Source organism: Zootoca vivipara, chromosome 12 (genome assembly GCF_965207765.1).
Source record: "Zootoca vivipara chromosome 12, rZooViv2.hap1.1, whole genome shotgun sequence".
NCBI classification, from domain to species: Eukaryota; Metazoa; Chordata; class Lepidosauria; order Squamata; family Lacertidae; genus Zootoca; species Zootoca vivipara.
Genome location: NC_142595.1, coordinates 39,299,068 through 39,319,523, shown reverse-complemented (window position 1 = coordinate 39,319,523; position 20,456 = coordinate 39,299,068). Strand labels below are relative to the sequence as shown.

Sequence of the window (20,456 nt, the reverse complement as noted above, 5' to 3'; positions counted from 1 at the left end):
GGGCCTCTTGTGCCCTTGCAAGGAGCTGTATCAGCAACCCCCATCCCTCCTGTGAATCACATTGCCTTTGTGCTGCAGTGTGTGTGAGAAGGGTGGGAAACTTCTGTGTTTGATCTCTCTGAAATGTCTCCAGTGTGTCGCCACACACACATATACATTGTATATTTCTGGGTTGATTTTGGGTATTCCTCCGTGAGACCCACATTAATTGAATGTGTTCTGTGGTACCTTTCCCCAGAATTATCAGCAGACAATTCAGTGTTGAAAACATTATCTGAATGTAGAGATTGTAAAAAGATCTCACCTGTAGGTTTCATGGTTCCTTTGTGAATCCCAAACCACATCTGGTCTGATTTTCTCTGGAAGATCCTGTGGCAAAGCAGTAATGATTAATATTTATGCCATACTGCCCATCCTATTTGAAAATATAGGCATTCTTATCTTCTTGCAGTGCCCTAGTTCCTACACCAAGGAGCACTGCTTGAGCCCCACCCTATAGCAACACGAAATGCTATTTTACAGCATCTGCCTTCTGTGTTTGTTTTGGCAATGATATACAGGTAGTATGGTGATTACAGGCATTGTCTTTTCTTTTCAATCTAGACTTTTACCAAAAAATGTTTACAGAGTATTTGCCATTCTTTCCAAAGATCTCAGTGTACTTACCAAAGGCAAATGTAACCAAAAATTATTTAATTACCTGCACTCTCTAGATAAGGAATGATAAGGATGGGTGGGTGTGAAAGGAAGTAGTGAACCAACATTTAGTAGCCATATCAATGCATTTGCATGCAGGTACACAGGAGTCAAGATGCACACCCTCCTCTTTGTGTGATGGAACACTGGGGCAGACAAGTCACAACAGTTCCTAGAGTGTCCACTAAGAGGAACTCACCTGGAGGGACACCTGACTAAATTCAGTTCCTGTTCCTCCAGATATGCAGATGAGATGGATTAGCTGGCAGACAAAAGCCCCTAGCCAGCAGCCATTCTCTCTCTTAGCCATTTCTCCTTCAACGGGAACACATCTCCAGAGAATCTCCAGTTAGGATGGTTCTCCCTCTTGGCCTGCTGCCAAGAGAGATACCAGATGGAGCCTTACTTTACTAAAGTAGTCTCCAGATGTATATATTTGTAACTTTTCTACGTAAGCCTGCCTTTCTGAGATTATGCTGCTACCGGTAACTCAGGATGTCATGTGAGTAAACTCTATCTTATATTAATACTATTGTGTCGTGTATTTCTTTTAAGAGGGACAAAGGGGATTTGCCAGGAAGTATAATATTGAAGTATAATATTGTTGCAGAGGTTCTAACGAACCTAACGCTCACGCTTTGCTGCGCACAAAAGGGGAATGTCACTCTGCTGATATTGGAAGCTTGCTAACACAAGCTTGGATAGGATCTATCTAATAATATATCCTAATCCACATCCCTAACATTCCCACACTCTTTAGTCAAAGAATTGCCTCCTGCTCCTTCAGACACCTGGGGAAATCTGAAGAATTCTATTGAAACATGGGATTATTGCATATTGATGACATCATATATAGATCCCACACAGAAAATTTTCGCCCTATATAAACCAATCACAATGGGAGTGTGTGGAGATGGCCATTTGCAGCTCACAACAAAAAAGCAATTATTTATTTGTGTTGGAGACACCTGTCCATTCCTAGTAATTCATATTGAATAGCAAAACCACAAACTTACCTAAGCTTGAAATTCAAATTCACAAGTTAGGTGTTAAAAGGGGCTAATACAAACTAGGATGAGTCCAGCCCTTTACCTCTCTGGGACACTGGAAGCAAAGCACACTTTTCCCAGAATCAGCAGGACTTGTCTTTCGGCACTGCCCTTTCTGCAAATAGGGGGGATTCTGATGCTTGCACACTGCAAATAGGGAGGATTCTGACGCTTGCACCGAGTACTCAGGAATGCCTGTAAAAAAAGGTCAATGATTTATTTTTCCACATGGCTGCTGTGAAAATGAAGAAGCAAACCTTGAAGATTAGACAAATGGGAAGTGAATTACACCTTGTTCTGCTTGTATGAGGAATAGGGGAAAGTCCTACTGAGTTCAGTGGGATGTACTTGCAGCTACAGATTGGGACTGTAAACCTTTGGGTCGTCAGGAAATGGAATGCAAAAAGAAGAGGTGCTAATTAGGTCCAGTCCAGCAAGGAGTCTCGCACACGGTCTAGAGAAGAGGAAAGAGAAGATTCTTCCACCTCCGCCACCCCAGGCGTTGCAGGAGGAGGAGGGAGGAAGGAGGGAAAGAAGGAGGCGTGGCTCCCCGAGCTAGTCCGGCTGTTCTGTGGCGGGTTTCCACTTTCTTCCGCACGCGGATTGGCTGGCACAGGCAACTGGAGGGCGGGGCCTCAGGATCCAGGGGCAGAATGTTTTTTTGGGGGGGGGCGTTCCTGAGAGACTCCACTCACTCTATTCGGTAAAGGTACCCCTTTGTCAAGTTTTCCCTTTTCTCGCGAGGAAGCCTATTCAGCATAAGGGAATTTCCCTTAAAAAAAAGGGAGAACTTGACAGCTATGCCCTTACCATTAGGTCCAGTTGTGGAGGACTCTGGGGTTGCGGCGCTCATCTCGCTCTATAGGCCAAGGAGACACAGTTCGTCTGCAGACAGCTTCCAGGTCATGTGCCCAGCATCACTAAGCCGCTTCTGGTGAACCAGAGCAACGCATGGTAACGCCATTTATCTACTTGCATTTTGACATGCTTTTGAACTTCTAGGTGGGCAGGAACAGGGACCGAACAACGGGAACTCACCCCGTCACGGGGATTCGAACTGTGGGCCTTCTGATTGGCAAGCTCTAAGCTCTGTGGTTTAGACCACAGTGCCACCCATGTCCCTACTCTATTCTATAGTACAGCCTACTTGGGGCAAGCAGGAATGTGGGGGGAGCATCTGTTTTGCATGCAGAAGTTTCCAGGTTCAACCCCAGCATCTCTAGGCAGAGCTGTGAATATTCCCTTTCTGAAATTCTGGAGCAAGATGGACCAATGGTGTGACACTCTATAAGTGACCCTTAAATAAAGTCGCACCACCACCAATGTCAGCCAAATCAGGTTCCCCTCTGTTAGAGGCCTCAGATGTGCACACTCCTGGTGACTTGCTTAACCCCATCCCAGTCTGTGCCAGGAGTATAGTAGTGGTGCCTAGAGGGGGCCACTGCCCCATCATGTGCTGCAGCTGATTTTAGGGGTATTGAAATTTACACATGCTTGGCCATTCCAGGAATTGTATCTCTTCTGGCTCTAGGAATTAGGAGGAGGCTGAGGCATACAACCTACCCGCCCCGCCCCTCCTCAAACTCATAACAGTTATGTAGCAGGATCTCTGTCTCAGCTGGCTGGTTCATGTCTTGGCTGGTCTGGATCAGGATAGTCCATGTAAATTGGCCATCATGACTCAGCTAAAGCTGAGTTTTCCAAGGGTTATGGTGTTCCAAAGGGGTGTTCTAAGGGATAGGGACAGGCCAAACGAACCATTTGCTAATCTTAATGCCCTTACCATACAGTGAAGGAAAAGACAGCTTTTAGGTAACCTGGTCTGCAGTTGTTTAGAACTTTGCATGTAAGTAGCAAGACCTTAACTTAGGGCTCAGGAGCTAATAGGTGGACACCACAGACCTTTTACCGTAGCATGGGTGTGATTTGTTCCTGATGAGGAAAGGCCACTTGGCCTGCACAACCCATTAGAATAAATGGGTTTAATTATTCTTCATTGACACTAGACAGTGGTACGATGCATTTTCTATTTGACTGTCAGCTAATTTAATAAGAAATTCATTACAGAAACAGGAAAGTCCAGCTGCAAAAATAAGTCACAAAATTAATTTATTTGCAAATGATAGTTTAGTATTTTCAACATAGCTAGCAACTCGGGTGCCTGTGCTGGTGCACATGCCCTGTGCTTGGGGGCAGGGTGAGTTACCCCATGGGGGCAGGTCAAGCTGTCCATGGGGCGGGGCCAGCTGGGGCAGGGCACAATGTGCAGAACCTCCATGGGGTCCACCCACCACCTCCAGAGGGCAGATGCAAGCTCCACGCTGCTGTTTTGGGCAGCACGGAGCCTGCAGGCACCTGAGCCACCATGGCACTGCTAGGGCCATGCCGCCTCTGGGCTCACGGCTCCATCGTCTGAAGTAAAATGTACAAAGAGGAGGGTAATGAAGCCTTGAGAAGGGGGACAGCAGCTGTAAGAGGCTCCACAACTCAACTTTGTGCTGAGGGATGGTGGCCAGTGAGGGCTGTGGTTGTGGTGTGTCAATGTCGTTGTCCTCCTCCTCCTTGGAGCGATGGAAGCAGACGAGACCCAACCGTAGCTCAGCTGTGGAGGCATTCAGTCTTATTCTCTCTTCCTCACACAGTAATTCCAAGGAGAATGAGGTGACAGTGGAGCGTCACACAACTCCACCCAGGGGCGTAGCCAGGATGAAAATCAGGGGGGGGCAAGGGGCGGGGAGCAAGGGGCGGGGCCAAGGGGCGGGGGCGGGGCCACATCGGAGCAGCCCGAAATCGGGCTGCTCTGACTCCCTCCTCCCCCTCCGCGATAGGAAGGGACGAGGGGGAGCCAGGATCAGCCCGAAATCGGGCTGCTCCGACTCCCTCCTCCCCCTCCACGATCGGAAGGGACGAGGGGGAGCCAGGATCAGCCCGAAATCGGGCTGCTCCGACTCCCTCCTCCCCCTCCGCGATCGGAAGGGACGAGGGGGAGCCAGGATCAGCCCGAAATCGGGCTGCTCCGATCCCCTCCTCCCCCTCTGCAATCGCTGGGGCAGGTGGAGGGAAAGCCCCAGAGCCGCGCAAAGCGGTTGCCTGGCTTTCCCTCCGCCCGCCCCACAGCCAGCCGGCTAGAAGGGACGTCTCCCTTCTCCCTTGCTGGCTGTGGGGCGGAGGGAGGGAAAGCCAGCCAAACGCTTTGCGCGGCTCTGGTGCTTTCCCGCCGCCCGCCCCACAGCCAGCCAGGGAGAAGGGAGACGGCACCGGGCGGGCAGTGGGGCAGGCTGGCCAGTGGCCCTGCTTCTAGGGGGGGGCAATTGCCCCCTCCTGCCCCCCTGCCTACGCCCATGACTCCACCCACCAGTATCCATTCCCAATGACATCAGCGCCAACAAAGCTGAAGGCCCTGATGAGTGGGGAAAGTGGGGGAGAGAAATAAAGCTGATCATAGGGAGCGGTGGTGCTAGAGCTCCATGCAAGAGTGCCTCTCAGTCTACCGCAGAACGTCATGAGAAGTGGGGATGGGAACGGTATCTGGGCAACTGCCTACGGGAGCAAAGGGGTGGGGCTTCATGCTTGACAGAGTAGAGAGCAGCCTCCTCCAAGCACACTCCAGTTCTTATCATGGGAATATTGGAGGGTATGCATAGTGAGTGCTTGGGAGAAGACATGGTACGGCTTTGTCTGCAGGAGTCCCCTAGCAATAAGGAGGTGGATTTCTGGTGCCTTGAAAAGGGTCTTGCCTTCTGCCTTCCCTTGGGGCCTCATTGCCCTTCCAGGTCTTCCACAAGGTGTGGGACTTCGGCCTTCAGTGCCTCATACAGCACATTCTTGCACTGGAGGTCCCAGCTTGGCACAAGCTTGTAGAGCTCTCGCATCTTCTCTGGGTTAGTTTCCTTGGCAGTGATTTTTTTGTATTGCTCGTTAGTAAGGACAGAGTCATACAATATATCCAGCACTGATTCCACTGAGATGGTCCGTTGGATCAGCGCTTTCCTGTGCCGTTCGATGAAGTGCATTTTGGAAGAGTTTCGAAGTGGCAGCCCTGTTAGGAAAGAGTGAAACAACGGAAATCTTGCTACACGTTCACATGGCAGGCTTAAGACTGGTTCCCCCACTCATTCCCTCTTCCCCCATGCCCTGGGAATTGTAGTTCCATGAGGGGAGGGATTGTGAATGGAGCATTCCTAGTAGCTCAACTGCCTACAATTCCCATAATTCTTTGGGCAAAGCCATAACTGTTGAAGAAGTAAAAAACTGAAATAAGTGAGAGCTGCTGCAAGGGAGCAAACGCTGGGGCCAGCCCTGCCATTGGGGAGAGTGAGGTGGCATCGTAATTTGGGGTATCATAAATGACAGCAAATAGTCAGACAATTAATTCATTACTATTTCACATAGTATTATATTTAGCTTTATCTTTTGTTGCTTTAAAGCCCAGGAATTGATAGAGGGTGGGACTGAATGACACTTGGAATCCCTCCAAACCTTACAATTCTCTGTTTCTATTGTTATCATTACTGAACCCACAGAGGCAATTTCCCTCACTATCCAAATTCCGCTATCTCTATACGGCCTAGGACCCTTGTACTTATGGGACCGCCTCTCCTGGTATGCCTCACGGAGGACCTTACGGTCCACAAACAATAACATCTTGGAGGTCCTGGGCCTCAAGAAGGTTAGACTGGCCTTCTTGGCCCTGGCCCCAGCCTAGTGGAACTCTCTGTCGCAAGAGACCAGGGCCCTGTGGGACTTGACATCTTTCTGCAGGGCCTGCAAGATGGAGCTGTTCTGCCAGGCCTTTGGGGGCCCAGTCTGACCCCATTCTTTTTACAAGACCCTTTTTACAAGGAGTTAGTGGCCTCTCTAACTCCTCCCATCGGCTCATATAAGACCAGTACAAATAGCTGGGCCTGGTGAGCACTTAATGTTCCCAACTGCTATAGTTGGGTTGCCATCGGATTACATTCTGATTTTAACTTAATTTTAAGCTGTATTTTAATCAGTTGTTTGACTTTATGTTTTAATGTATTATATACTTTGATGTTAGCCACCCTGAGCCCAGTCCTGGCCGGGGAGGGCTGGATATAAATATTATTATTATTAAGCCATGAAAACCTTACCCACAGGGCCTCTGCCCTTGGAAGAAGACAAAGTTATGGAACGTTGTCTCACAGATTTATGAATTATGCTTACAGTATCACTTCATAACAAATGACAACAAGAGCAAGTAGCAGTTCATATTTTAAGAACTGTTACTCACTTTAAAACTAAGATGCCCACACTGTAAAACTTAGAGTGAGGAGATCAATATCAACAAAAGCTGTTCTGCTTGCCGGATGGAACAATTCCCCTAGTCTCCCTCTGAACTGTGTTCTGCGGATTATTGTGACCCTCCAGAGAGGATTTGAGGGAGTGGGGCAAGGTGGATATTGAAGAGAAAGTCCCATTGCATTAGTGGGAGCCCTTCCAGTCAGATCCCTTCCAGTCGGGATTCAGCCCTCATCATGGGACTGAAACTGCCTTGGTCGCACTGGTCGATGATCTCAGGAGGTTTGGGCTCGGTGTTCATCAGTATGTGGATGATACCCAGCTCTACCTCTCTTTCAAATCAGAACCAGTGAAGGCGGTGAAGGTCCTGTGTGAGTGTCTGGAGGCGGTTGGAGGTTGGATGGTGGCTAACAGATTGGAGTTGAATCCTGACAAGACAGAAGTACTGTTTGTGGGAGACAGGAGGCGGGCAGGAGTGGGGGACTCCCTGATCCTGAATGGGGTAACTGTGCCCCTGAAGGACAAGATTTGCAGCCTAGGAGTCATGTCCATGGAGGTGCAGGTTAATTCTGTATCCAGGGCAGCTGTTTATCAGCTCCATCTGTTTATCAGCTCCATCTGATACGCAGGCTGAGACCCTACCTGCCCACGGACTGTCTCGCCAGAGTGGTGTATGCTCTAGTTATCTCTCGCTTGGACTACTGCAATGCGCTCTATGTGGGGCTACCTTTGAAGATGACCTGGAAACTACAATTAATCCAGAATGCGGCAGCTAGACTGGTGACTGTTAGCAGTCGCCGAGACCACATAACACCGGTCTTGAAAGACCTGCATTGGCTCCCAGTAAAGTGTTGGTGCTGACCTTAAAGGCCTAAACGGCCTCGGTCCAGTATACCTGAAGGAGCATCTCCACCTCCTTCGCTCTGAGGTCCAGTGCCGAGGGCCTTCTGGCAGTTCCCTTGCTGCGAAAAGCCAAGTTACAGGGAACCAGGCAGAGGGCCTTCTCGGTAGTGGCACCCGCCCTGTGGAACACCCTCCCACCAGATGTCAAAAAGAAAAACAACTACCAGACTTTTAGAGGACATCTGAAGGCAGCCCTGTTTAGGGAAGCTTTTAATCTTTAAGAAATTAGTGTATTTTAATATTTCTGTTGGAAGCCACCCAGAGTGGCTGGGGAAACCCAGCCAGATGGGCAGGGTATAAATATATTATTATTATTATTATTATTATTATTATTATTTTATTCTGATGCCATGTCAGGTTAGTTGCATCTGGGTGAAAAATGTTGTTAAAAACCTAGGTGAGTTGAAAGATCTTCATCTGGCACCAAATACAACAATAAGCCCAGACAACCCTGTCTAAGAAGGCTGTTGAATAAAGTTACAGTGGTACCTTGGTTCTCAATCTTAATCTGTTCTGGAAGTCCGTTCCAAAACCAAAGCATTCCAAAACCAAGGCGTGCTTTCCCATAGAAAGTAATGCAAAATGGATTGATTCGTTCCAGACTTTTAAAAACAAGCCCTAAAACAGCAATTTAATATGAATTTTACTATCTAACGAGACCATTGGTTCATAAAATGAAAGCAATAATCAATGTACTGTACTATAAAATAAATAAGACAGTATTGTAGATGATAAAAATAAAAATTATTATTATTTCTTTCCTGCACTGATGATAGTCATTATTTGGATGGGGGGCTTTTATCCATTTCCGCAGTCACACAATCAATCAATCAGTAGCTGAACTGGGTTCCACACAGTCATAAAAACAAATTAACCAAAAAAAGCTTCAAAAAACAAAAACGCAAAATAAATAGCAGAAACAAAAGTTCCAAACTTAATCCGTTCCAGAAGTCTGTTTGACTTCCAAAATGTTTGAAAACCAAGGCGCAGCTTCTGATTAGTGCAGACGCCCCAGAAACATAGCCAACAGCTGCACCAATATCGTTCGAAAACGGGAACACTTACTTCCAGGTTTTTGTCATTTGAGAACCAAGGTGTTTGAGAACCAAGGTACCACTGTACAAAAGTTATTTTTCATTTTTGTGCAGTGTATGTGCTACTGTATCACCTGCACTTCCTATTGGGAGGAAGGTAAGATGAAAGAAACAATTAAAACCTGCTGACCTTGTGCTGGGTGTATAATAGGAGAATCCATCTCCTCTGAATTTAACTCATCTGAAAAACAAGAAGAAAAAGTCAGTCAAAGAGGGAATGTGACCCGTGGTCCTTTTCCATCCTGCCTCCCAACATATGACCCAACCTGATGATCATCCCTTTGATCAAAACTCACTTCGTTTCAAATGGGCCTTCCAAACAACTTCAGTCGTTCCCTTCATCATCAGGTAGAAGTTGAACTTGTCTTGCATTTGTTCAGCAGACAGTTCTACGTACTGTTGCAGTTTCTCTGCATCCAGGTATTGAAAATTCAGCTCCTGTGGGAAAGAATGAAAACTCTGTAGGTGTGAATCTGGTTTGGCCCAACCCACCATTCCAAGGGAGTCAAATTAAAGGGTGAAGAAGGATCCTGATTGAATTTCTCCCATTCTCAGACTTCACAGTCTTGGTTCTGCCCCAGCAAAAAAAAAACCCCATCATCTTCATATCTCACCTCAGGAGTCACTGTGACATCCTCTGGAGTCATCAAAGAGACCTGAGAGCCAATTGTCAGAGGTTTCAGGGTCACAGGGGGTTTCTCTATTTTTTTCGAATTTACCTCACGGTCAGTGACTGCCTGGGAAAGGTAAAGAAAGTCACTTTTGAGAGACGCAGGGAGGGAACCAAATTTTTGAAAGACTAGATGCCTACAACATTCTTGGCATTGTAGCACCAGGAAATGCAGGAATGGGGAACCTGATGCCCTCCAGATGTTGTTGGACTCATATCTTCCCCAACAAGCATGGGTCGGGCTATGATGGGTTTTGTAGTCCAAGAACACCTGCAGATTCTCCATCTGCAATATAAAGAAAATCAAAGCACTATGGCACTAGAAACTGAAATGTGGAGTGGAGATTTCCTGGCCTAATGGGGAACTGAAGCCAAGGCTCTTGGACTGGGCAGCCTGAACTATGAAGTGGCCGAGAGGTACCATCAATCCTGGGTCCACCTGGATCTTCAATTGATGAGACCATGCAGGAAACCACAGAAGCCATGAAACTTCAAGATTTGAATGAAGAATAAGAAGATGTTTTAAGGAAAAGTTTAAATTGAGAAGGCAACATGATAGTAGTGTGCTTTACCTCCCACGAGCCAACACTGCAAATCAGGAATAATGTTTTTCCTCAGGAGTTATCTGAGAAAGCTCTACCGAGCTGATTTCTTAATGAAAGAAGCAGTATTTGTTCATTGCTAAATACGTTTACTCTGAAGGAAGTGTTACTGATTTAAAAGAAGGCTTCCAGGAGAATGTGCTTAGGGCTTTCACAAGTCAGTGAAAACCCATTTGTTTAGAGAACCAGACAGGCTGCATAACAAATGAAAAGGGCATATTTCAATATTGGAAAAATCACTTTAAAACAACAGTGGTGGGAAGCAAATAACCCAGCAGTGGGCAACTTGTTAATCTTCTCTCTACTGGCATGTTGATGTCGGGTAGAAGAGATCAAGTCCAACAATTGTGCATAGTCAGGGTTAATATGATCAAGTAAAATGATCCAGGCAATCAGAATACCAGAGTTGGAGGTTCCTGGTTACCTTTATTATCGAAGGGTCATTGGGCAGGACGTACAGGTGAAATGTTGGCGTTTCCAGCTGAAGCCTATGATAGAGCAGTACGACTGTGTTGATCTTTTGCTTAAACCACTTTTTGAAAATGACTCCAAGGGAAGAGAACTTGGGATTTTCCAACACAGCATGATGAGGCTCCACTCTGTCTGGCTTCTCCAGCCTCATCTCCCCTTCAACAAAATGTGCAATGTAGACATGGGAACTGTCTTCACCTGAAAAGACAAACACGTTAGCAGTAGGAAAGTGACAAAAATCACCCTCACTCTCCCTGTTTTTATGCAAGTATACTCTTCATCAACTAAGGTTTTTTTAACATCATTTCACAGGACAATGTGGGCATGGCAGCTCACCAGCAAGATACAAAGCATCACAGAAAACAATGAAATAGAACTGTCTTCACCTGAAAAGACAAACACGTTAGCAGTGGGAAAGTGACAAAAATATCACCACTTAACCCTCCCTATTTCATGCAAGTATTCATTTTCTTAAATGTTTATCAAATGAAAAGGTTCTAAGAACTCGGGCCAGCAAGGAGAATATGTACGAATTCTTCATACTGTTTTTTATGCTTAAGGTAATGAGACAAATTCCAGTTCCTAATTATTCTCCTTCCTGGCCCAAGTTCTTGGAACCTTTTCATTTGATTTCCTGATTGCACCAAGAACTCCAATTTCTACAGTATTTAAGAGGTTTATAACATCATTTCACAGGACAATATGCTTGCATGGCAGCTTACAATAGAATGCAAATCACAGAAAAACAAAACAAAACAGCACAGTTGGAACATTTTGAAAAATTGAAACAAATCACAAAAGTCTGGTATGCCAGCACTACTGAGCTCTAGAACCCACATTTAGGATTCCTCCTATTATGGTTATAATGCTGGAAACTTCCCCCTGTCATACCTTCAAGGCACAAGGAGTGTGGGATGCAAACGGCTGTCACAGCCTCTGCTGCATCCACTTTGAAGTTGAACAGAGGGCCAGCGACCTGCCACTCCTCAGTGTTCTGTTCTTCCAGGAGCTTTGGCCATGAATCAAAGTAGTATGTTATAGTCACAGCTTCTCTCACTTCACATATGAGATCAGTATCACCACAATGGAAGGAGCCAGCTTCAGTGGAGCACACTCTGAATGGCACAAAGGGAAAGATGAAAAGGAAAAGGGGACACCACTCGGTGAACCTTGGGATCTCAAAGTTCAGCAGCTCCCTGGGCAATGCCAAAATTCAGCACTTTACCCATGCCCCTCGCACTCCATTCTGAATAATAGTTGTGGCATCCCCTGCAGAACCCCTGAGGCTCCACACCCAGTTTGACTGAACTGGCTGTGCTCCCCTAAATTTGCCTTTGAATAGCAGACACCCCAGCAAACATTTGGGTTGTTGAACCAAACTGTGGGAATGTTGAGGGTGGCAAGAGAGGATATATTGATCCTAACTTGTGCTAGCAAGTTTCTTTATATAGCAAAGTGCATTCTGTGTCTTATGCAGCAGAAACTGGTTGCAGACTCGTGTGAGTCTCTTAAGACAATAGGCAATTCAACCTGGCTTGTCCAGATTGAGATGTATTCTATTATTCCTGGTAAGACCCCTTTAATCCCTCCTAAAAGAATAATGACACCGCAGTCTTATTCATAAGTGATAAAAAGTAGTTTACTTACATTCAAGGAGAACACAGTGTGAATGCTGAAGGCAGACTTAAGACTCTTAAAGTTACATATGGGGGAATAACCCAGTGCTACTGCTGGCAGAGAGCCAGCAGTGCAGTCCAAGCTGAAAGGAGGTTGAAGGGGTGCGTGACTTGGCCTCTTATCAGGACTGGTAAGGTCACGCCCACCTGCTAGTCACATGCAAGAGGAAGGATGCTCCAGCCAAGTGCAACAGGAAGTTCAGCTGGCTGGACCCAACATTCCTCTGCATGCCCACTCTAGCAAAACAAGTAATGTTGTACTTGACTGCTCTGGTGGAATACATCCCACAAAAACTAGTAGAGAAGAACAAGAGAAATAGATTCTGGGGCAATGGCAATAACGCCAAGGAAGGGGCAGGGGAAGGGAGGAACTGAAATGACTCCCTTCCTTCAAGAAACGCATTGGGTTACCTTGGGCCAGTTACTGCTTCTTAGCCTAAAGTACCTCACAGAGTTGTGAGGGGGAAATGGAGAGGGGAAAACCATGCATAGCACCTTGAACTCCTTGGGAGAAAGGTGGGATATTTTTAAGGAAGAGAAACAACAATTCCTCCAAAAATCCAGACTCCAGATTTTTCACCTTTCTCAAACTCTGCATCCTTCTTTTGATGCTACCCCAACCTGAAAAGTGGGTGGGATATATACAACTGGAAGTCAGCAACAGCAGTGCTTCAATGTAATGTTTCCCCCCAGCTCTGCTCCATGGAACCCAGGAATTCCTCGATGAAGACATCAGGAATGGTGGTTAGGCTTCCTTCAGAGAGAATATGTTGTCCACCACAACTGACCGTTCACAGCAATATACAGATCACAGATGTACTTTGCATAAGTTTTACTGAGAACCACCATATGTGGTGTCTGTGAGACCCACAGAAACCAGATGTGCTCTGTTGGAAAATTCAAAGTAGAAATCACTCCCTAAGGGGAGAATGTTTCAAAAGGTCTGAGAAAGAGAGAGAGAGAGAGAGAGAGAGAGAGAGAGAGGGAGAGATATGATAGATGATAGATGATAGATATAGATAGATCACACACCTGTAAGCTTCATGGCCCCTTTCTGAGTCCCAAACCACCTCTGGTTTTATTTTTTCTGGAAGATCCTATAATGAAACCATAATCATTCATGTAGATGCCAGAATCCATATCCCATCTGAAAATGGGGCATTATTGTCTGTTCCCAAGACCCTTGAGACCACACTCTTCTAAAACAGATGTGACACAGGAAGATTCCGCACTAAACTGGAATCACAGCATTAGAGTTCTGCAGTAGTGCAATGATCTTTTTAGATGAAAAGTGTTTAAGCACTGGAAAATATGGGAGGATTTGAAATGTGACATCAACTGGACCACCCGTAAAATAAGAGCAAGGCAAGATGATTCCCGACTAAATGGAAACACAGTGCGGTAAGTGTGTATTGCAATGACTCTCACCATGAGTTATTAGCACAAACAGCCACCTGCTTAGATAGATGCAGCCTTATTTCCTGCTCTAGCTTTGAATAGCAAATATGTAAATAATTACCTAAGATGGGATAATTGCTAACCTTAGGGAACTAGAATTTTAAATTCAGTGGTTTCATGTTAAAAATATCAATGTGTACATTATTCCTGTGGGCGGGAAATGCACATCAAGACAGGTCGGATTCTTACCTCACTGGGACACTGGCCACACAGCACACTTTCCCCAGGACCTGCTGGATTATCCATCTTCATGCTTCCTTCCCTCTGCAAATATGAGCAAGGCAAGATGATTCCTGACTAAATGTAAGCACAGCAAGGTAAGAAGATTCCACATGAAATTTGAATCACATAATTGTGCAGAAATGTAATGTTTTGTTTTTGATTATTTTTTTTAGCACTAGGAGCAACCTGTTTAGAAACAGCCTTGTGGCTCACTACCAGTAATTAGTACGGCGTTTCTGTGTGCTGCTCTGCTTTGCCAGAAGCAGCTTTGTCATGCTGGCCACATGACCTGCAAGCTGTCTGTGGAGAAACGCTGGCTCCCTCAGCCTATAGAGCGAGATGAGCGCCACAACCACAGAGTCGGACACGACTGGACCTGATGGTCAGGGGCCCCTTTATCTTTACCTTTAGCAAGATCATTAATTAATGTACAGAAATACCTAAAGAGGGACAAGGGCTTTTACAGTGAACAAGAAATTCAAATTCAGAACCTTTCTGTTAGAAGTACTAATATAGACTTCATTATCGTGGGTGGTCAATGCAAATGAGAAAAACGCCCGCCCTTTACCTCACTGAGACACCAGTTGCCTGTGATAATCTCCCCAGAACCTTCTGGGTTCTCCACCTGCATGCTTCTTTGTTCCTCTCCAAATATGGGGGATTCTGAGTGTGGCGCTGTAAAAGAATGACAATTATTTGCCTGGCTTGACTATTGCAAGAAGGATGAAGTAGGTTTCAGGGTTTCGGTTTCAGGGTGAACACATAGAAATACAGTATTTCTCAAAAATCCATAGGATGTGGAGAGGGGCACCCTCTGCGAGGCCAAAATTCTGTGCCCCCCCCCTCACTCAATTCACTATGTTATAGTTGTGAAGCCCTGCAGTACTCTCTAGGAACTGCTCTCACTGCCCAAAATCCACCTCCAGTGTGGATTGTGCCTAACGTCATGGCCCTGGCCCAAGACATTTTGCTACCTGAGGTAACCCAGAAAATACCCCCCATGCAACCTGATTAAGACATTGAACAGAAACCAGGTGATAACTACCACCCACTATGATCTTAGACACATCCTCTTAATCCTTTTAAAAATGTATTTCTTCAGTGTTGTTGAGAGCACATTGAGCAATAGGTTGGCCTTGGTGACTTTCAGGTCTGTTCCAACCCCAAAATGCTGTTATTCTATTCAGAGCAAAAGCTCAGTCTCGGTCAACCTTGCGGTAGAGCCATCTCATCTTTCCTACTGACCTTGTCCTGGATGTGGGACTGAAAACTTCAGCTCCTCTGAAAGAGACCAGGAAAGAGGCAGTCAGAGAGGGCATGTAGATGGGATGTCCTTTCTGTGGGATGTAAAACTAGGTGCAGTCAAGTCACAACATTTCCTAGAGTGACCACATGGTCAGTTTCCTGTCATTGATCTGGGATGAACTTCCTCTACATGCAAATGAGATGGGTAAGCTGCCAGGTAAATTCACTGGCCAGCGGCCATTACTCTCTTTTTGGATTCTGACTTCAGAGAAGCAACATCTTAGTGAGAGACTCTCTCTCGGCTTCCAGCCAAAAGAGAGAGAAAATGGAGTCTCACCCCATATGAGTGGACTTCACATGTATATATTACTTTTTCTAAGCAAGCCTGCCTTTCTGAGATTATACAGTTAACTCAGGATGTCTTGTAAGTAAACTCTTTTTACTTTTAAAGAGCATTGTGTCGTGTATTTTCTTTTAAGAGGGATAAAGGGGAAATACCAGGAAATATATATATTATTCTAGAGGCTTCAGCAAGCCTGAGCAACCGTTTCTGCTGTGCATTAAAAGGGAATGTAAACTCTGCTAAGTTTGGAACTTGTTAACACAAGCTGGGATAGGATATATTAAACAATATCTCCTCATCCACATTCCTGAACATTCCCACACTTTCCATCCTGCCTCCTGAGCTATGGCCCAACCTTGTGGTCCTCTCTCAGCCAAAGCTCACCTTGCCTCACATGGGCCTCCCAGACCAGTTCATTCGTGCTTCTCTCCATCAGCTTGAAGTTGAGCTTGTCTTGCATGAATTCAGCACTGATTTCGAGGAACTGCTCCTCCATGTATTGAAGCTCCAGTTCCTGTGAGAAAGCTCTGTAGGTGTGAATGTGGCTTTAACTGTTCTCCAAATGCAGAGAAAAAGATGAACTGAAGAGATGCAAACAGCCATGGTTGTTTTTGCATCTCAGCAGGAGAGACACAAAAAATGTCTCCTTTATCAAGATGAGGATGAAGAAAAAGGAAGCGGTAAATGAGATATCAGTGTAGCACCTGAGAGGACGTCAGCACAGGTTAGGTCAGACAGGACAATCTAGGAAACCGGGAAGGCTCTGTCCTCCTCTGCCTCCCTTTCCCCATGCAGACACATCAGCCTCAAGTGCAAGCTGAGATGCATCCCAACACTTCCAATGTAATTCCATCACCTCCCCAGCTATCAAAAGGGGGTAAACAAAAGACTGAAGGGATCCTGGTTTGGCTCCTTCCATTGTTAAACCTCACAGGCTTGGTTCCCTCCAGGCAACCCTGTAACCATCTCTGGTCTCCTACCTCAGGGCAGACTGTGACACCATCTAAATTTTGGATGAAGACGCGAGAGCCGATCTTCAGAGGCTTGAGTGCTCCAGAAGGTTTTGGCAGTCTTCTTGAAGGCCACATTTCCTCAAATTTATCGACATTCTGGGAAGGGCAAACATGGTCACTTTGGAGACATGAAAGGAAGACACCAAATCTATGGTCCCTTTGCTTACTCTTGCATCTCGAATAGAGAGACATCCAAAAGAGATGTCTCCTCTCCCAAGGATGGCATGGAGAAGAAGGAAGTAAAGTTCAGCAATCCAAAGAATATCACTCAAGCCTGAAGGAAGGTCAGCAAGGGTTAAAAGACAGTGCAGGAAAACTTGGAGAGTCCTCTCTCTAACTACTTTCACCCATGCAGCTACATCAGCCTTCAGCACATACTGAGTTGCATCCCAGCATTTTCAACAGAATAGACAATTAATAGTATCACTGTTTTCATAATCAAAATCGGGCTAATAATCTAGCCTGCCCAGAACACAAATCAGAGTTGGAGATTCCCAGTTACCTTTCTTAGGGAAGAGTCGTTGGGTAGGAGGTATAGGTGGAATTTTGGGACTGAGATTTCCAGCTCCTGATATAGCAGTGCCATGGCGTGGACCATTATCTTTCGTTTAAACAATGCCTTTTTGAAGATGACCCCACAGGAATAGAAGCGGGGGGCTTTCAATACAGCATGATATGGCCGCACGCCATGTGGCTTCTCCAGTCTCATCTTTCCTTCAACAAAATGTGCTATGTAGACATGGGAACTGTCTTTACCTGAAAAGAAACACAAAGGAAACACGGCCAAACATTTCACTATACTGTACTGTAGACTTGAGTTTAGGTGAGAAAACTCGTCCCTTCTCCCTTCCTGTTTAATGCAAATCAAACCATTGGCCTGATCCAGCAGATTCTTTCTATGTTCTTAAGTGTTTATTTTGTTATCATAATCTATAGGTGTTTTTAAAGGTCCACATTACAGAGCAATGTCCTCCCAAAGCAAGTTACAGTACAAAACACAGTAAGTCATACAGTACAAAATATAGAAAGTCAAAGAAAAAAGACAGAATTCTTGCAAAAAGACAGAATTCTTGCAAAAAGACAGAATTCTTGCAAAATCAAAAGAAGTCACAAAAGGCAGATAAAGCATTGTGATCCACTGAACCAGCCTATAGCATTATTCAACCATTAAGCAATGCACATGATAGACAAAAGGAAGAATCTTAAACAGGAATGAATATTACCACTCTATTCTTGGAAGCTTTTTTCCCTACCATACCTGCAAGGCACAAGAAGTGAGGGAAGTGAACTTCTGCCACAGCTTCTTCTGGATCCGCTCGGATGTTGAGCAAAGGACCAGCGACAGCCAGCTCTATCATTTGCCATTCATGCAGGTGTTGAGCCCATGAATCAAAGTGGTATGTTATGGTCACAGCTCCTCGTACCTTAAATATAAGGTCAGTACAACAGCAAAGGAAGGAGCCAGCCTCAGTGAAGCAAAATCTGAAGGCGAGAAAGACAAAAGGGGTTGAAAGAGATCGATTCAGCTTCCTCTACTGTTCCAGCTGATACTCTTATAAGCGATTTGTGGGTCATGCCAAATGTGCTCTCTTGATAACAATGATCATTAGCAGTATTTCAGGCCAGCATTGATTAGAATTTTGGTTCTTAGCTTTTGGCTCTTCATCTGATACCGTGCTGTGGCATGCAATGGGCGTAGTCAGGATTTATGTTAGGGGGTACATGCTTTATGTCCACTACTCATCTTCCATAGTGATGTGCACCCACAGGGGCAAGCAGAGTATGCCGTAGAGAGCACCGCAATGTGGGAGCATCACCATATCCACATGCAATGCAGGAAAGATTCTCTGATAGTAGGAAGCTTTTGAAAAGAGAATAAAAATAAATAAAAACATAAAAATTTATTTTTTATACCCCACCCATCTGGCTGGGCCACCCCAGCCACTCTGGGCGGCTTCCAACAGAAATATTAGAATACTGTACACTAATTTCTTAAACATTAAAAGCTTCCCTAAACAAGGCTGCCTATTACTCACCTGTAAGTTTCGTGGCTCCTTTGTGAATCCCAAACTTTCTCTGGTCTTATCTTTTCTGGAAGCTCCTATAACAAAGAATTGTCTGAATTGATACCATATTCCTCCTTCTATCTGAAAATAGGAACACCCACCATGACCGCATCAAGGAGCCCTTCTTGAGCTCCACCCCACAGCTACACATTGCTAAAAGCTCTTTATACCTGCTGCATTCTGTATTCATTTTTAGTATAGTAGTTGGACCTGTGCTGAATTCTGAAATACTGTGTGAATTGCTGATCCATTAAAAACAACATTAAAAGAAGATATACTCTTCCAAAATATCTGATTATAGCATGGCTGCAACCCAAACATCCATTAACATTTCCTCCCTAAGTACAGATGAGGGGGAAGAAGGGGGACACTGTGGATTGGCACTTGGTGTCCATCTATACCAGATTCTCCCACTCTCCTTTCACCCAGAGAATTATTTCTGGAGACACCTGTGGACATGCCAATATTGGAAAGTACTGTACCACAATGCAAGCAAATGAAGAAACATTTAAGCTCCAGGAAACACAGGAGGATTGAAATGTAACGAACAGCTGGACCCCCCACAAAATATGAGTGAGGCAAGATGATTCCACACTAAACGAGAAACACAGTGTGATAAGTGCCCATTGCCCACTTGCCATGGTTTATTAGCACATGGAACCATCTGTTTTGATGCAGCCAGTGAAACCCTTACCTCGATGGAACACTGGATGCACATGACACTTTCTCCAAGATCTTCAGAACGCTCCATTTTCTGGTTCCTCATTTCCTCTCTGAATAGGAGGGATTCAGACTGCAGCACTGACTGGCCAGAAACATGGACTTTATTTTTAAACCAATATGACTGTTGTGAAAATGAAGAAAGATGCAAAAAATGACCTTGAGGAATAAGAATGACGTGAGGTCAAATCCACCCAGTACTGCAAATAGCAGGATCCGAACAGAAGCTGGACATACCATTTCTAAACATTCCAGGAACCGACAACAAGCTTGTTCTCCCCTGTCCAGGATTATACTTAGTAATTTTTTAATTTTCTCTTTAGAATCCTTCTCCATTTTGAAAACGTCCTTGTATTCTTGTAGGGTGATGACAGAGCAAGAGTGTAGGGCGTGCAAGACGAAGTCTAGGTCCCCTTCAAGAATTTCAATCAACTGTTCTCTTCCCTTGCAGACCATCTCATCACTGAAGAATGCAAATCTTTTCAATGACCTGTGGCAGAAACAGAAGCAGGGGGAGAACTAGAACCTGGTTAGGTGGCCAACCTGCAGCCAGTGGGCCATCGGTAGCCCTCAGCTGCACACCCTGGGGCCCACCAAGACTTGGGGAACTTTGCCTTCTTTTCTTAGCCTTAAGCTGTGCAATTTCACCTTCAAAATCAGGTGTGCCAGCAGGTGAAGAGGGAGCTAAAAGTGTACGTGTGAAATGAGTGGAGGGGAAAGTTGTGTGTGTAAGAGAGAGTGGGAATGAGAATTGTAAAGGTGGGTGTGTTTGTGCACATATCTGAGCAAGTGTGCTGCTCCCAACCCACTACTCATCTGCACACACAACCCTCAGGGCTAAAAAAATTGTCCTGCTGTCCCTCATTCTACAACAAGAACAAGAGCAACAACAACAGCTTTATATCCCGCCCATCTGGCTGGGTTTCCCCAGCCACTCTGGGCGGCTCCTAACAGAATACAGTGGTA

General features: G+C 45.4%; 2 protein-coding genes across 8 annotated transcripts in view; both read right to left on the bottom strand.

The window, feature by feature from the left end:
• LOC148683996 (uncharacterized) overlaps positions 1 to 4,129 on the bottom strand; it is a 29,889-nt gene extending 25,760 nt beyond the window's left edge. The window contains exons 1-3 of the mRNA XM_088654734.1: positions 3,952 to 4,129; positions 1,789 to 1,940; positions 305 to 369 (exon numbers count right to left, since the gene is read on the bottom strand). Coding sequence (XP_088510860.1) covers positions 305 to 369; positions 1,789 to 1,940; positions 3,952 to 4,129 — 395 coding nt within the window. The remainder of the gene's footprint in view (positions 1 to 304; positions 370 to 1,788; positions 1,941 to 3,951) is intronic.
• LOC118095528 (uncharacterized) overlaps positions 3,837 to 20,456 on the bottom strand; it is a 48,919-nt gene continuing 32,299 nt past the window's right edge. For 4 of the 7 annotated variants that reach the window (XM_088655435.1, XM_088655434.1, XM_088655440.1 and 1 more), the window contains 17 exons: positions 19,728 to 19,980; positions 19,465 to 19,614; positions 18,741 to 18,805; positions 17,963 to 18,186; positions 17,207 to 17,460; positions 16,672 to 16,800; positions 16,076 to 16,205; positions 15,349 to 15,384; positions 14,672 to 14,778; positions 14,071 to 14,145; positions 13,456 to 13,520; positions 11,639 to 11,862; positions 10,701 to 10,945; positions 9,619 to 9,741; positions 9,301 to 9,442; positions 9,135 to 9,185; positions 3,837 to 5,784 (listed from right to left, as the gene is read on the bottom strand). In XM_088655435.1, coding sequence (XP_088511561.1) covers positions 5,504 to 5,784; positions 9,135 to 9,185; positions 9,301 to 9,442; positions 9,619 to 9,741; positions 10,701 to 10,945; positions 11,639 to 11,862; positions 13,456 to 13,520; positions 14,071 to 14,145; positions 14,672 to 14,778; positions 15,349 to 15,384; positions 16,076 to 16,205; positions 16,672 to 16,800; positions 17,207 to 17,460; positions 17,963 to 18,186; positions 18,741 to 18,805; positions 19,465 to 19,614; positions 19,728 to 19,980 — 2,554 coding nt within the window. In that variant the 3' untranslated portion in view covers positions 3,837 to 5,503. Of the gene's footprint in view, positions 5,785 to 9,042; positions 9,186 to 9,300; positions 9,443 to 9,618; positions 9,742 to 10,700; positions 10,946 to 11,638; positions 11,863 to 13,455; positions 13,521 to 14,070; positions 14,146 to 14,671; positions 14,779 to 15,348; positions 15,385 to 16,075; positions 16,206 to 16,671; positions 16,801 to 17,206; positions 17,461 to 17,962; positions 18,187 to 18,740; positions 18,806 to 19,464; positions 19,615 to 19,727; positions 19,981 to 20,456 lie in introns of those variants that run through there. The other 3 variants (XM_088655436.1, XM_088655438.1, XM_088655437.1) reach the window with 3 other exon arrangements.